At 50.5% G+C, this 14,578-nt stretch overlaps 1 protein-coding gene across 1 annotated transcript; it reads left to right on the top strand.

Annotated features, from left to right (window-relative positions):
* The first annotated feature begins 559 nt into the window (after nucleotides 1-559).
* Nucleotides 560-12,601, top strand: PIPOX (pipecolic acid and sarcosine oxidase). The gene is made up of 8 exons (XM_045525323.1): nucleotides 560-1,062; nucleotides 2,787-2,935; nucleotides 9,503-9,716; nucleotides 9,968-10,150; nucleotides 10,693-10,839; nucleotides 11,166-11,324; nucleotides 11,910-11,985; nucleotides 12,288-12,601. Exons 1-8 carry the CDS (start codon nucleotides 949-951, stop codon nucleotides 12,416-12,418), a joined length of 1,173 nt encoding a protein of 390 aa, XP_045381279.1. The 5' UTR covers nucleotides 560-948; the 3' UTR covers nucleotides 12,419-12,601.
* The last annotated feature ends 1,977 nt before the right edge of the window (nucleotides 12,602-14,578 follow it).

Here is a 14,578-nt window from a genome sequence, read left to right as displayed (position 1 = left end):
TGTCATCGTAGCTCACTGCAACCTCCAACTCCTGGGCTCAAGCGATCCTCCTGCCTCAGCCTCCCAAAGTGCTAGGATTACAGGCGTGAGCCACTGCACCCAGCCTTTTTCTTAAAAAGGAGCCCCAAACTGTGTAAGAATCAGGCCGTACAGATCCTGGCTCTGTCCCCGGCGCTGGTCACAATACCTATTCAGCACACTGCCTGGCACAGAGGCGCACTCAGCACTGGGCACTGTAGGCGCTAGGCTGGTGCCTGGTCCCTGCTGTGTCTGAGGAGAGGGCTGCTTCTCTCATTCTGTCCTTCTCATTTTTTCAGGATCATTTCTTCTTTTACGTTCTTCAAAATGAAAGTAAAACATGCTGAGAATAATTTCATAATCACAAAACTGCTCTCGCAATGGGCCCTGCCTATACCCCCTGACATCACCACCCACCAGGGAGGCGGGTCTAACCCTGGGCATTGTGCCAAGTTCTTAGCCTGGTCCTCCAGAATCTCTAAAGGAAATCAGGCTGAAGAGGGGGAAGCCAGTAGGGGGAGGCAGCATTCCTGGTGCCCAGCTTGGTCTAGGAGCCATTGAAATTCCAGGGCCGAAGTCCTGAGACAAAGATCATAATGAGACAGGAAGGTGGCAAAGGAAGGAGACCATTTGCATGACAATAATTGAGCCAAGAATAGAAAGCTAGAGGGATACAAGGGTGAGGCTGGCAGCTGAGCTGGGCTAAACCTCACAAATCAGACTACCCAGCTCTGCTCTGCAGGGGAAGGGAGGCTGAGCCCTGTGTCAGGCTCGTGGGGAGGGCTGGAGAGGGGAGAGGGGTGTGGCCCTGGGGGATTGTGGGAATGCTGGCCAGGCTGAACTTTGCCTTCCTCTTACTTCAGCTGGGAGTCACTTTTGCCTGCCTTCTGCTTTGTAGAAGCAGACCATAGGGCCGACCAAGTGGGCACCATGGCTGCTCCGAAAGATCTCTACGACGCCATTGTGATCGGGGCAGGCATCCAGGGCTGCTTCACTGCATACCACCTGACCAAACACAGGAAGAAGGTCCTCCTGCTGGAGCAGGTACTGTGTCTCTTCTGCACTCCGGCCTTAAGGACTGTTCCTTTCCTCTGCAGGAGAGGGGTTTCCAGAGCCAGCAGGCTATGGGGCAAGGCCAAAGGGCCTGAATCACCTCAAATTCTGTGCAATTTGTAGCTTGGCTGCCTGGTGTCTTTCATGACAATTCCAAGAGAGTTTCACCATCCCTTAGACCCACATCGGGTTTCTAGGCACATTCCTCCTTTCACTGCTTCCCTATTCTTGCCCTTGACCAGGAAGTGTCCCAGGCCCTGTTCTCTTCCTTTTTGCCACCATGTCCACATGGTTGATCCAGACCAGAAAAATAATCAGTTCTGCTCTGGGTAGCCTGAAATAAAGATAATTTTGCCTAGAGGCAAAGATCGACTTATCAGCCTAAAAGGTAGGTTTCTCCTCTGCATAGTCCCGGCCTGGCACCCCACTACCCAGCAGAAGCTTCTGTTTTTCTTGCCTCCCCTGGGCAATAGCAGCCTCTTTGTTTGATAGACAGGAAGTAAGACTTGGGTCTCGTTTTTTTCTTTAAAGGAAAAGCGATGCCATGCAGTGTAGTCTTCAGTGACCTCTGGACATGTGCGTGGCCCTGTGTATCTGCAGGGTCCTTCCAAGGCCAGGTCCACCGCTCACTGTCAAGGGTTTCTGCTGCAGGAGGCCCTCCCCATTCTGCCGACAGCTGTCCAGGCTAGTTATGGTCTACTCTTCTAGGTTACGAGCTGTAGTAGTTAGAAACCTTCTTCATTTCTCTATCGGTTTTATCAAAGCCCAAGGAATCTCTGGTTCATCCTCTCAGGAGACTCTCTGTCTTTTTCTGGTTCCCTTAGCCTGAGTGATCCAAAGCCACAGAAAATAAAGTCAGCATCAGTTTCCTTGTTCATAAAATGAAGGGACTAGACTAGAATGATCTAGAAGATTCGTTCTTATTTTTTTTTTTTTTTTTTAAGACAGAGTCTTGCTCTGTTGCCCGGGCTAAAGTGCAGTGGTGTCATCACAGCTCACTGCAACCTCAAACTCCTGGACTCAAATGATCCTCCTGCCTCAGCCTCTCGAGTAGCTGGGACCACAGGCATGCACCACAATGCCCAGCTAATTTTTTAAATATATATTTTGTAGAGACAGGGGTCTCTCTGTGTAGCTCAGGCTGGTCTTGAGCTCCTGGCCTCAAGTGATCCTCCAATCTCAGCCTCCCAAAGTGCTAAGATTACAGGCATGAGCCACTGCACCTGGCCCTCAAATATGTTTTATGTTTCAATGGGGAGGGAGAGGAGGGGGAGTGCATCCAAAGTCCGGGGCATGGCTTATGCAGAGGCAGAGTGGTAGGAAATACAAGATAGTCTGGGGTCAGTGAGAAGACTGGTTCTGGGGGAGCAGAGCACCCCCTAACCCCGGCCCCGGGAAGCAGGAGGAAGGGCTGGAGACTAGACTAGAGTCTTCTCTATGAATCAAAGTGGGGTGAGATTGCAGCAGGATGGTTACAAATTAGCTAACAAAGGGACTTCTGGATGTGAATGATGTTAACAAAAAGGAAGCCTAAGTTACTGCTACTGAAGAACTTCTATCTTGATTGCCAAGTCAGTAAATTGGTCATCAAGGGGAATTTGGAAAGATTGTATGGAAATATTTAAAAGATAAGAGGCTCCTGGTTGACAGCACGCAATGAGATGACAGTGTAAGGGGCAGTGGCTTCCCTTGTCTCCCTTGTTCTCCGCTTCCAGTTCTTTCTACCGCACTCCCGAGGGAGCTCCCATGGACAGAGCCGGATAATCCGAAAGGCGTACGTGGAAGACTTTTACACCCGGATGATGGATGAGTGCTATCAGATATGGGCCCAGCTGGAGCAGGAGGCTGGAACCCAACTGCACAGGTAGGCTGGGGGAGGAGCCCCTGGAATCATGGGGCCCCGCACCTGGAGGTGCTTCTAGTGTGTCAGGTGGCAGTGCCACGAACACTGGAAATGCAATGGGAGGGACACAAGGTCTAGAGGAGTGCCAGATGCACGGAAGCTGTCATTCTGCTCACTGTCATTATGGTCACTGCACAGGTCCAGCTGGCTCCTGCTGGGCTCTGTGTTCCAGGACTGGGTTCAGACCGCGTGACCAAGGCTAGCCGAGGCCGTGTTGGCAAAACTGCTGGAGAGGCACAGAGCTGGGCAGGCTGCGAGGACCTGCTGGAGGTTGTACCTGTCCCTCTGTGGAGCCCTCTGAGACTGAGCGCAGGGGTTGAGTTTGAGGATGCAGGTGCTGTTTGGATTCTTTATATTTCTACCAGTATCACAACTGTTCATACTAGGTCCTCACCCCCATAGTGACCCTATAAGTGCATTTCATTCTCTCTGAATTCCTTCTCCTGCAGGAACAGGCCACCGTGCTTGCCAGGGAGCGAGCCTGCACCTCTCTCTCTGTTGCCTCCACGGCTCTAACACTTAAGACCCCGCCCTCTCTGACCCTTCAAACACTCACGGGAAGGCCAGTGACCTGTGATGCAATGGGGACTTTGACCATCCTGCCTCCCCTCCCACCTCCTCTGTGACTCTTATCTGAACTTCCCACAAACCCTGGCTCTACCCTACAGGGTGGCAGTTATTGTAATGGACAGGAACCAAGAGGTTACTGTTCTGTTGCAGAAACACCATTAACTTAAGAACAAAGTGAAATCCATTATGCAAATACAGCCAGGGCAGCTAATTACAGATTTATTCAGAGGCAGCTAATGCACCCAGCACCCAAATAAAAGAACATGTCTTGCTGGGGGGTGCCCTGGCAAAGGGAGCCTTCTCTGTCAGCTGCCTGTGAATACTGCTGAGTATCTTGTGCTAAAAGAATTGCCCCAGGCCTTGAAGGGCACACTGCTTCCCAGCAGACAAGGACGCAACTGAGGGATGTTAGGAGAGGATTTGGAATCTCTCAGACGGAAGCCGATTCTGGAGTCAGACAGGCTTGGGTTTGACTTTGTACTCTACTCCAGTACCAGCTGTGCGATCTTGGAGAAGTTGCTTTACCTCTCTGTGCCTCACTTTTTCTCCCAGGGCTCTGTGAGGATTAAATGAGACTTCTGTAAAATACTTGGCGCAGAGCCTAGGAACTGTCAATAAGTGGCAATCCCTTCCACCTGTTCAGGGTTGGCCACAGGCTGATTCCACTGAGCAATGGAGGGAGGAGGCAGGAGGAGACAGAGGGGCTGCAACAACCGTGGACATCAAGGCTGCAGGAGGGAGGGAAAGGGGCCCCTGTGTAGGAGATTCTCAGAGGCTCACAATCTTCCCCTGTGGCAGGAGGACTGGAATTTGGAAGGGCTTTGGAACTAGTCAGGCTTGGCTGTAAATCTCAGCTCTGACGCACTTGGTGGCGTGGTTTGGAGTGAGCAGTGTCACCTCTGAGAGACTCAGTTTTCTTGTCTGCAAAGTAGGGGTAATAATACCCATTTCATGGGCCTATTGTGAGGATATGTAATGAGCTCAGAACTACATGGAAAATCATCATCCTCCTCACCACATATTTGGGGCTAACGGTAAGAAACTAGGGGCCAGGTGCAGTGGCTCATGCTTGTAATCCAGCACTTTGGGAGGCCAAAACAAGAGGATGGCTTGAGGCCAGGAGTTTGAAACCAGCCTGGACAACATCGAGAGACCCTGTCTCTACAAAAAATTTAAAAAAGTAGCTGGGTGTGGTGGTGCACACCTGTGGTCCCAGCTACTCGGGAGGCTGAGGCAGGAGGATCACTAGAGCCCAGGAGTTCGAGGTTATACAGCAAGCTACGATCATGCCACTGCTCTCCAGCCTGGGTGACAGAGTGACACCCTGTCTCTAAAAAGAGAAAAAAAGAAACTAGGGGCTCGCCTAAGTTCTTCATATATATAACTCATTTTAAGTCTCCCCACAACCTTATGAGAAGGTTGCTACTGAGTAGTCAGGGTCTTAAGCCATCGATGTAAATCACAGAATTACTATACTCTTAATCTAGAACAGGAGTTGGCAAACTTCTGTAAGTGGCTATGTAGTAAGTATTTTAAGCTTCACAGGCTGTGAAGCCTCTGTTGCAACTATTCAACTCTGCCGTGGTAGCGTGAAACAAGATGGAAATAAATGAACCTAGATGTGTTCCAAAAAAACTTTATTTATGGACAATGAAATCTGGATTTCATATAATTTTCATGTGTCAGGAAATATTTTTTTTTTATTTTTTAAAAATTAACCCTTTAAAAATTTAAAAACCATCTTGGCTCATGAGCCAGACAGAAACAGGCAGAAGGCCAGATTTGGGCCCTGGGTCATAGTTTGCTGGGCCCTGGTCTAGAAGATACCCAAACCTGGTTCCCTGGTCCATTCCTGTCTCCAAATAAATTCCTGCCTAAATCCTCCCACGTCAAAAGGCTGCTACTGTTCATTGGAAGACAGGGAAGTACCACAGCCCCTCTTAAAAGATCATTCCGATGTCTCAAAGCTCCAGTTATGAAAAATGAAAAGTAATATGAACATGCCTCAAAAACCTTTAAAGTACTATAGAGTGCTAAGTATTATTATTATTGTTATTATTATCCTAGTATTAACAAGTCCTTTCTTATGGCTAACCTGATTTACTGAGGCACATTAATTTATTTGGTTTTTTACTTTTCGGGGACACAGAACAGATACTTCCCATTCTCGGAATGGTATCTGAATATAGCTCTACCTTCGGGCTAAAAGCCATTCCACCTCCTTTAGCTTTTACTCCTGATTCTGATTTCTTAAATGATTCATCATCTTTGTGGTCCTTACGTCTCTCCAGGTTCTTCTAGAAGAACCAGCACCATCCCATAACTGGTAGATAGGAACATACTTAATGCTATTTGATGATGATTAGGAAAAAAAAAAAAACCTTAGGAGTAGGTAGTTAAGGTGGCTGTCCAGTGCTTTCTATGTGGCTGGTTTCTATGACAGTGGCACACTAAACATGGGTGGGTTCAAGATATTTGCATATATTCTGGGAACAGACAAAGCCACATGTGTCAGATCACAAGGTCTGAATCTTTTGTTGTGATGTGTACAGCCAGGATGCTGACGCCAACAGCAAAGCCCAGCTCTGCGGACCGTTTCTCTCCTGCCCCGCCTTCTCCCTTTGAGTCCCACTATCTAGCTCCTGACCCGGGCTGCCCCTGCTTAGCTGACAATATCAGACAAGATCACAGCCGTAGGCAGTACAGCTGCTGGCAGAACCTGGTGGCCCCTTCCGCAGCTGCTGCTTCTTGTGTCTGCGAAGTGTCTGCCTTGTCAGCCAGTCCCCTCCCTGGAGCAGTCTTTGTTAACCAATTCCACCTCGGCCCAGTGAGCGGAAGATGAAACGCAAAGAGCTCCTCCAAAACCAACAAAGACAGCAGCCATTACCAAGTCCCCGTGCGAGCCCCTTCCTCAATGTGACTCTGAGAGCTGGCTTGCCTGGCACTTTGAACCCAGAGAGGGGAAAGCTGGAGCTTGGGGGAGGAGAGTTTTTCAGAATAGATGCAGGGGGAGCTGTCTCCCTGTCCCGTTCCCCCCACCCTCATCCTGCACCCTGTCCTGCTGCAGTAGCTGGGGGACATCCCTGATCGCCAACTCCCTACATCACACCTGAGGTATTGGTCGGGCCACAGGGGAGTCAACAAGGGCCTTGGGAGCAATCTTTAGTCACCTCTTCCTAGTGCTGGATCAGACTAGCGCTGGGAGGAAGGCACAGTTCATACCAGTTGCTCTGGAATCAGCAGATGGGCATCCTGGGCATTGGGAGCTGCACTCTTTCCTAGGGTCCCCTGCAACCCCAGCGCTGGCTTCTGGCCCTTCTTTCCAGCTAGTCCCAACCAGTCAGTCCCTGTTCATTTTTCCCCCTTCAGGTGCCCTTGTCTCTTCTCACCCTTCTCCTTCCCAAACTTTGTAGCCAAGGTCTGAGCAGAAAAAGAGGAAGGGGAGGCCCGGAGCACAGGGATGAGAAATTGATGCAGAATGAGCAGTCTATTTATTGGTATCTAGAAAAAGCCATTAAGAAAATAAGCACTTAAATGATTTTCAATCTGCCCATGGAAGTCATCTATCTTCATCCTGGGGGGAAAAGACCCGGTCTCCAATCCCGGTTTTGATTGACTGATTTCCAATTCTCTACGCCATCTCCCATAGGAGCCTCTCACCTATCTCCGGTAATGACAGGCCTTTGCATTTCTAGGCAGTGTTTTACATTTATTTACGATTTGCTCATAATGGTCAAAAATCTCTCTCCAATCCAAGGCATTTCTCCAGCAGTGCACGGTTTCCCTCAGGCAAAATAGCTCAGCTGTGATCCACGGAAAATGAGAATTTCCCAAACACATCTTCGGACCAGGGGAGGGTCCGGCATCACGAATTCAGATGGAAAATTTCCCACTGTTAGATCAATATCTGGGCTAAGAAATAAATGCCACAGGGGCAGAGAGCTGGAGCAAAATGATTACAATCGGCACAATTACATTCACCGGCGGAATCAGCTCGCTGATTACTCCCAGGGCTGGGGAGCTCCCACTTCATCCACCGCAGGACGGCTTGGGAATTAGAACATCACTCAGCATTTCATAATTCGACAGATTTGCCCGTTGTCTTGGCATGAGTTCATTTTTCCCATACAGCACCTTCCTGTAAGAAGAGTTCTTAATTAAAGGAAAGAAGGAAGGAAGGAAGGAAGGAAGGAAGGAAGGAAGGAAGGAAGGAAGGAAGGAAGGAAGGAAGGAAAGAGAAAGGAAGAACAGGAGGAAGGAAGGAGGGAAGGAATGAAGGAAAGAGAAAAGAACAGGAGGAAGGAAGGAGGGGAGGAATGAAGGAAGGGTGGAAAAGGGAAAGTCAATCTCGGCGTATATGAGAGGCCAAGGCTGGTGTGTGGTATGCAGAGCTGGAATGTGCTGCTCTGGAATTTCCGGGCCAGGGATTTGACATTACGTCTGCTGAGATGAGGTGTGAGCCACCTCTTTCCGGAATCCTACTCAGCCAGGTCCCCATCTGGATAAAAAAGGGCTCAAGAACAGACACCTGGATGACTTTATAATTATCTTGTTGACTAAGAAGTTTGCCAGGCAAGTTTTCATTACCTGAGAACCAATCCGAAGTCCATTTGGGGGCCAGAGAAAAAAGCCTACCTCCTCCTGGCGAGCGGGGATTTCGACAGCATCCCTCCTCTGCTGAGCTTTGAAGAGGCAGCACGCTCGCTGCTATCTCGCCAGTGGTGAACGCTGGGGAGGCGGGGGCCATGGCGAATGGATTGGGCACGCTGCGCGGCTCTGTGTACTGACACCCGCCCCAGGGCCCACTGCGTCCCTACCCCCTCCCAATCTTCTCTTTAATCCCCCCAACCAGATAATGTGGGATTTGGAAGCATGTAATATCCATGAGACTCCATTATAGGCTATTACGAGCTTTATACGCGGTACCTGGGGGATGTACCAGGCTGCTGCTGGTCAGTGCGGCTGCTGGGACGCACAGGGACCACAGGAATGGTCCCAAGGGCCAGAGTGACCCTTCTATTGATCTCCTTACCCCAAAAGGGAGCTCTGGTCTCTTGTGACAAAGATGCAGGCAGCATGAAAGAGAAACTGCCTTTGCTCCCTTAGGGACTAAGAGACGTAGTGGGAGGTACAGGGAGAAACAAAATCACAGAATCACTGAATTTATTGCTGGAGCCCTAAGAGACCATCCGCTAGTGCTTCTGCATGAGGGGTGGAATCTTCTCGAACATCGGGGGTTCAGCATCCCTGGCTCCTGCCCACTAAATGTGAGTGGCACCCCCAGACATGGTGACAACTACAAAAATGGCCCATGCTGTTTCCCCTCATCCCTGGGTGGGTCGGGGGGTACCACCCTGGTGTGGAACCATCAACAGTCCAACAGGCATGTGTTATGGCAGAGGAGTCTGGGCTCCGAGAGGTGAGTAACCAGGTCAAGGTCACACCAAGGTGATGCCAGGACTAGAGGCGGAGCCAGATCTCTCAATTTAGGACCCTTTCCACAAAACAGGCAGCCTCTGAGGAGGATAAAACATCTTATGACAAGACGAGGGAAAGGGGAGGGGAATGGGGCAGAGGGTGGTGTTGGGGAGGAGGGTGGCATTATTCGAAATAGTGGGGTCAGGGAACAGGAGGAGGGGATGAAATTTTATTAAAGCGACTTTGAAGGTGTGGAAGATGAAAGAGGACTTAGGCTCTCTACTTTCAAGGACAGGCTGGATGCTAAGGAAGGAGGATAGGGGACAAACCAACCAACAGTGACAGCTGGGGAATTCAGCTCGAGAATACTGGGGCTCTTATGACCCGGTCTAGATGAGTCTCCTGTCCTCCAACCGTGAGGCCATGACTCCCCTGATGCCCAGGCCTGGACCTGGACCCGGATCTTGCTGAAGAAGGAGAGCGAATGGCCCAGGGCTTTGACACGTACCTTCACCTAGGTGGCTTTATTTTTTTTGACAGGCAGACTGGACTGCTGTTACTGGGGATGAAGGAGAATCCAGAACTACAGACAATCCAGGCCACTCTGTCTAGGCAGATGATAGAACACGAGTATCTCTCATCTGAGGAAATGAAGCAACGTTTCCCAAATATTCAGTTGCCCAGGGGAGAAGTGGGGATCCTGGACAGGTCTGGAGGAGTTCTCTACGCAGACAAGGCCCTCAGAGCCCTCCAGGTGACGTCATACAGCATCAGGGCAACACAGCTCCCCGCTCTGGGCATCCTGGGTGCCAGCCGGCCAGCCCCGGCGCCCCTCCGATGAGGGCCTTCGCCCGGCTGCCTTCAGTCTTGACCTGTCGGGCAGGGCCTTGTCCATATGGGGGAGGAGTCTAGACTCTGCACTCTTTTCTCCACCCTAAGCGAAGGGCTCTTTGTCCACCAGGGTGAACAGTGACCAGTGTGCCTTTCCCTGCCCCGCCCTTTCAGGATGCAGTGCGGCAGCTGGGAGGCGACGTGCGTGATGGAGAAAAGGTGACGGAGATAAAACCAGGGCTGCCGGTCGTGGTGAAAACCACCTCCGGGATCTACCAAGCCAAGAGCCTGATCATCACAGCGGGTCCTTGGACCAACTGGCTCCTCCGTCCCCTGGGAATCGAACTACCTCTCCAGGTAAGAGGAGCTGGCAGCCCGAGAGTTGGTGCTTAAGGGAAGCAGCCTTGGAGCCAGATGGAGTGGAGTATGAGTCCTGGATCTGCCACTTGCAAGTGGACGAACTTGGGCAAATTAGTTCATCTCACTGAGCCTCAGTTTTGTCACCTGTGATGTGGGGGAGTAATAGCTACCTCCTAGGGCTGTCGGGGAATTAAATTACATGATGTATTTAAGTCCTTAGGAGATGGGGCCGTATAGCAGCACTCAGTAACTATGAGATATTGTTGACTCCCGGAAAGAGGGAGAAATAGGAGCAGGTGCAGCTGTGGGAGGAAACTGCGAACGGGGAAGAGACAGAGGTTCGGAGGTCTCTGTGCACAGTAACGTGTGCAACAGGGAAATGAGGCGAGAAGTGGGCGAAGCAAGCACGGAGGAGTTCAGCGGGGCTATGCTCGCTCCTGTTAAAGGGCCGCAGGGCCGCAGAAGAAAGTGCTGTCGCTGCTGTAGAGTTCCTTGGCTTTCCCCTTCACCTTCCTTCCCCTTCCTCTCCCTGCCTCAAGACCCTGCGGATCAACGTGTGTTACTGGCAAGAGAAGGTTCCCGGGAGTTATGGTGCATCCCAGGCCTTTCCATGCTTCCTGGGCCTGGACCAAGCCCCCCACCACATCTACGGGCTGCCCTCGGGAGAGTACCCGGGGCTGATGAAGGTGAGGTGCCTGCGCAGATTTGGGGCAGCTGCTCTAACTTCCCCCTCCACAGGGGCAGCAGCGGAGCCTACTTCGCTGCTGCTATTTGCAAGGAAAGACCCTCAGCTGCCCCGAGGCCCAGCAAAGGGAGCCCTTCCTTTGCAAACGTAGGGTGGGTGCAGGGACCGACAGCCAGGCAACCGCAGGTGGCTCCCAGCAGCATCTGCCAGGCTGGGGGAAGCTGGAATGACGGATGGGGCCGTCCTGTGCACAAGCCTGCCCCTTGGCCGTGGGTGTGCGTGGAGGGCCGGACCCTCGCTGCTCATGTCACTCTGATTGGGAGACAGGCCTGCTATCACCACGGCAACCGTGCAGACCCCGATGAGCGGGACTGCCCCGCAGCACGCTCAGACAGCCAAGACATCCAATTCCTGTGCCGCTTTGTCAAAAATCACTTACCTGGCCTGAAGCCCGAGCCTGCCGTCATGGAGTACTGCATGTACACGGTAAGGGTCGGGGCCGCCTCGCCGGGCCCTCTCACTGCTCGAGAACGGGGAGGAGACAGACAGACCTTGCACTGGCCGGCCCCACTCTGTTTGACCCCTGACGTAGTCTGTGACTTTAAACAAATGAGTGAATAATCTCTGTGGGTCGGTTCGCCTCTACCAGAGAGGGGCCTGTTAGGGATTATTCATAATCTTTTTCATTAGGAAACTAGGCTTATGCCTGGCAGTCCTTCACTGTGTTTCCCAGAAGTGCTCTAAAAATTATTTTGGCAAGATCCTCTAGTTGAACAGGCCTTAGGGATAAAGAGAAGAGACAGATGTCACCAGGGCCTGAGGCATCTTGGCTAAAGTTAGTTTACAGAGATTAACTGAGCACCTACTGTGTTCATAGCTCTGGATGAGAAGAGAGGCAGATGGACAAATGAGAAAGACTGGCACACCCAGAGGGGGCCTGGCATGCGGAAAGCGTGCCTGTGCCCCACTCCCATTCTTTCTGGAAAGAAACCGAGCTCAGGTCCTGCCCATCAGAGCCGGCAGTTCCTCCCTCTATCCTCAACGGACAAAAGTGTGATTGTTTCTTTCTAGAACACACCTGATAAACACTTCATTCTTGATCGTCACCCAAAGTATGACAACATTATCATTGGCGCTGGATTCTCTGGTAAGCCCGGGCTGGGGGAAATGGGGTGCCTTAAGCTGACCTACCTCAATGCCAGGCAAAATGATATTTTCCACACTCTTAGCTGCCCAGGTAAGTACTGAACCCTGGACATAGAGTGTATAAGGAGGCTGGGAAGTCAGAGAAGGGGTGCTCACGGTGGGAGGCAACTTCTGGCTTTGGGATATGACCAAGAGGAGAGTCAGCCCTGTCCCGGTAAGCAGGAGACTTTTGGAGAGCTCAGCCTCTCTCTCTCTCCCAGGGTGACAATCTACTTACTTGACAATCTACTCTTCTTTTCCTAGGGCATGGATTCAAGCTGGCCCCTGTTGTGGGGAAGATCCTGTATGAATTAAGCATGAAACTAACACCATCTTATGACTTGACGCCTTTTCGAATCAGCCGCTTCCCTGGCCTGGGCAAAGCTCATCTTTGAGCCCCGGCCAGCAGCCTCCCCTCTGTGCCCAGGAGCCCCTGCTGCAGGAGACGCTTCAGATGCAGGAAGTGGCCCTGAGACATCATCCTTTTCTGCCTCTCTTGAATCCCCCATAAACCCCGGATGGTCGAGTCAACCTTCTTTCCCCGGCCAGCTCCCTAATCTCAACTACTTTTGTGCTTGCAAAAGGTCAATCAGATATTCTATAATCACAGAGTAGCAAGGACCTTTGGGATGGATGTTTCAATATGGAAGGGCACAAGGACTGGCTCAGGAGACCAAAGCAGTTGTTAAAATTCTCTTTGCTGGGATGTTTGATGAACTTGAAATGGATTTGACTAAATCTGCCCAGGAGAGGCAGAACAAGATGGTCTCTTATAGGTCATTATTGCCCTTGGAGTTCCTTTTTCCACAATTAGAGCCACCCTCCCTCACAAATGCCCATAAAATTTCTGGCTGATCTTAGATGCACAATAAATATGGGTCGAAAGAGATTTGTTGAACAAACAAACAAATAACGACATTTTGAGTCTGTGGTGGGCTTTCTTTTCCGTGTGAACTTCTCTCTCACAGGCTCTAATTGTCTACATTAGCACCACAGAATCCATTAATCCAGGAAGCCTTGAAGTCTTGATCCCCCTGAGGCACTGCACCCCCTTTCTCTGGGTGTTTTGCCTCCTCCTCATCCTCTCTCTGGTTCTGCAAGGATGCTCAGCCCCCGGTCTCTCATTAAGGTGTATTGTCAGGTCTTTATGAAGATGGAGCTGTTATACCAGAAAGAAGGAGAGAGACACACTCGCTCAGAACCCCTGTTCAATGTTTGAATGTTAAATGTGCCATTTTATTATCATTAGGATTGCTCCCACTTAATGAAACAGCATTAGCACCGCGGTGGCTGGCCTCCTTGCACTAATTGCTTTGGAAAGGAACAGGCTCATAACCACCCCGGGGTGGGTGGACGGGTGAGGGCTGTAACAGGCACTCAAGCAGGTTTGACCCCAGAGGACAGGAGTTAAAATGCTCTGGGCAGAGAAAGACCGAGGCTGGGTGGGGTGGAGACGTTGGGAGGAGTCACTGAGCGGTGAAGGAAGACTGGGCAATGGGAATGAGAGTAAAGTATTCCCAAAGGAAATACAGCACAGAGGAAATTACTCTTCAACTGCCTGAGTCCTCAAGGGCCTAGGCCTGTGTATGAGCACTGATTTCTCCAGCGAGCTGTAAAAGCCAGCGAGCCTGTGGACTCTGTGCCAAGTCTGCTTTTTGGGTGATCTCAGACGGTTGCCTCAGCCTCAGCCTCTGTAAAATGGAAATAGTAATACTGACCAACTCTACAGAGCTGTGTGAGGTCCTGATAAGATTATTCACTTATTCATTGAATGCACAAACATTTATGGAGCCTCTACTGTGTGCCAGGCACTGTGCTAGGCCCTGTGGATGTATCAGTGAACAAAACAGATCAAAATCTTTGTTCTAGGCCGGGTGTGGTGGCTCACGCCTGTAATCCTAGCGCTCTGGGAGGCTGAGGCCGGAGGATCACTTGAGCTCAGAAGTTCAAGACCAGCTTGAGCAAGAGCAAGACCCCGTCTCTACTAAAAATAGAAAAATTAGCCTGGCGTCATGGCCCATACCTGTAGTCCCAGCTATTCAGCAGGCTGAGGCAAGAGGATTGCTTGAGCTCCGGAGTTTGAGGTTGCAGTGAGCTACGATGACGTCATTGCATTCTACCCAGGGCGACAGAGGGAAACTGTCTCAAAAAAAAAAAAAAAAAAATCTATGTTCTAAAACAGTATGGTCGTTCCTCAAAAAAGTAAAAATAGAATCCCCATATGATCCAGCAATTCCATTTCTGGGTATATACCCAGAAGAATTGAAAACAGGGTCTAGAAGAGAGATTCATATACCAATATTCACAGCAGCATTATTCACAATAGCCAAAAGGTAGGAGCAAGCAAGGTGTCCATCCATGAATGAATAGATAAACAAAATGTGATATGTACACACAATGGATTATTATTCAGCCTTAAAAAGGAAGGGAATTCTGGTCCATGCTACAACATGGATGAACCTTGAGGACATTATGCTAAGCGAAACAAGCCAGTCACAAAGACAAATAGTATGATTCCGCATATATGAGGTATCGAGAGTCGTCAAATTCATGAG

The sequence above is a fragment of the Lemur catta genome, chromosome 15, assembly GCF_020740605.2.
Source record: "Lemur catta isolate mLemCat1 chromosome 15, mLemCat1.pri, whole genome shotgun sequence".
NCBI lineage: Eukaryota > Metazoa > Chordata > Mammalia > Primates > Lemuridae > Lemur > Lemur catta.
The sequence above is the reverse complement of the archived record's forward strand: the minus strand, read 5'-3'. Positions and strand labels throughout refer to the sequence as shown.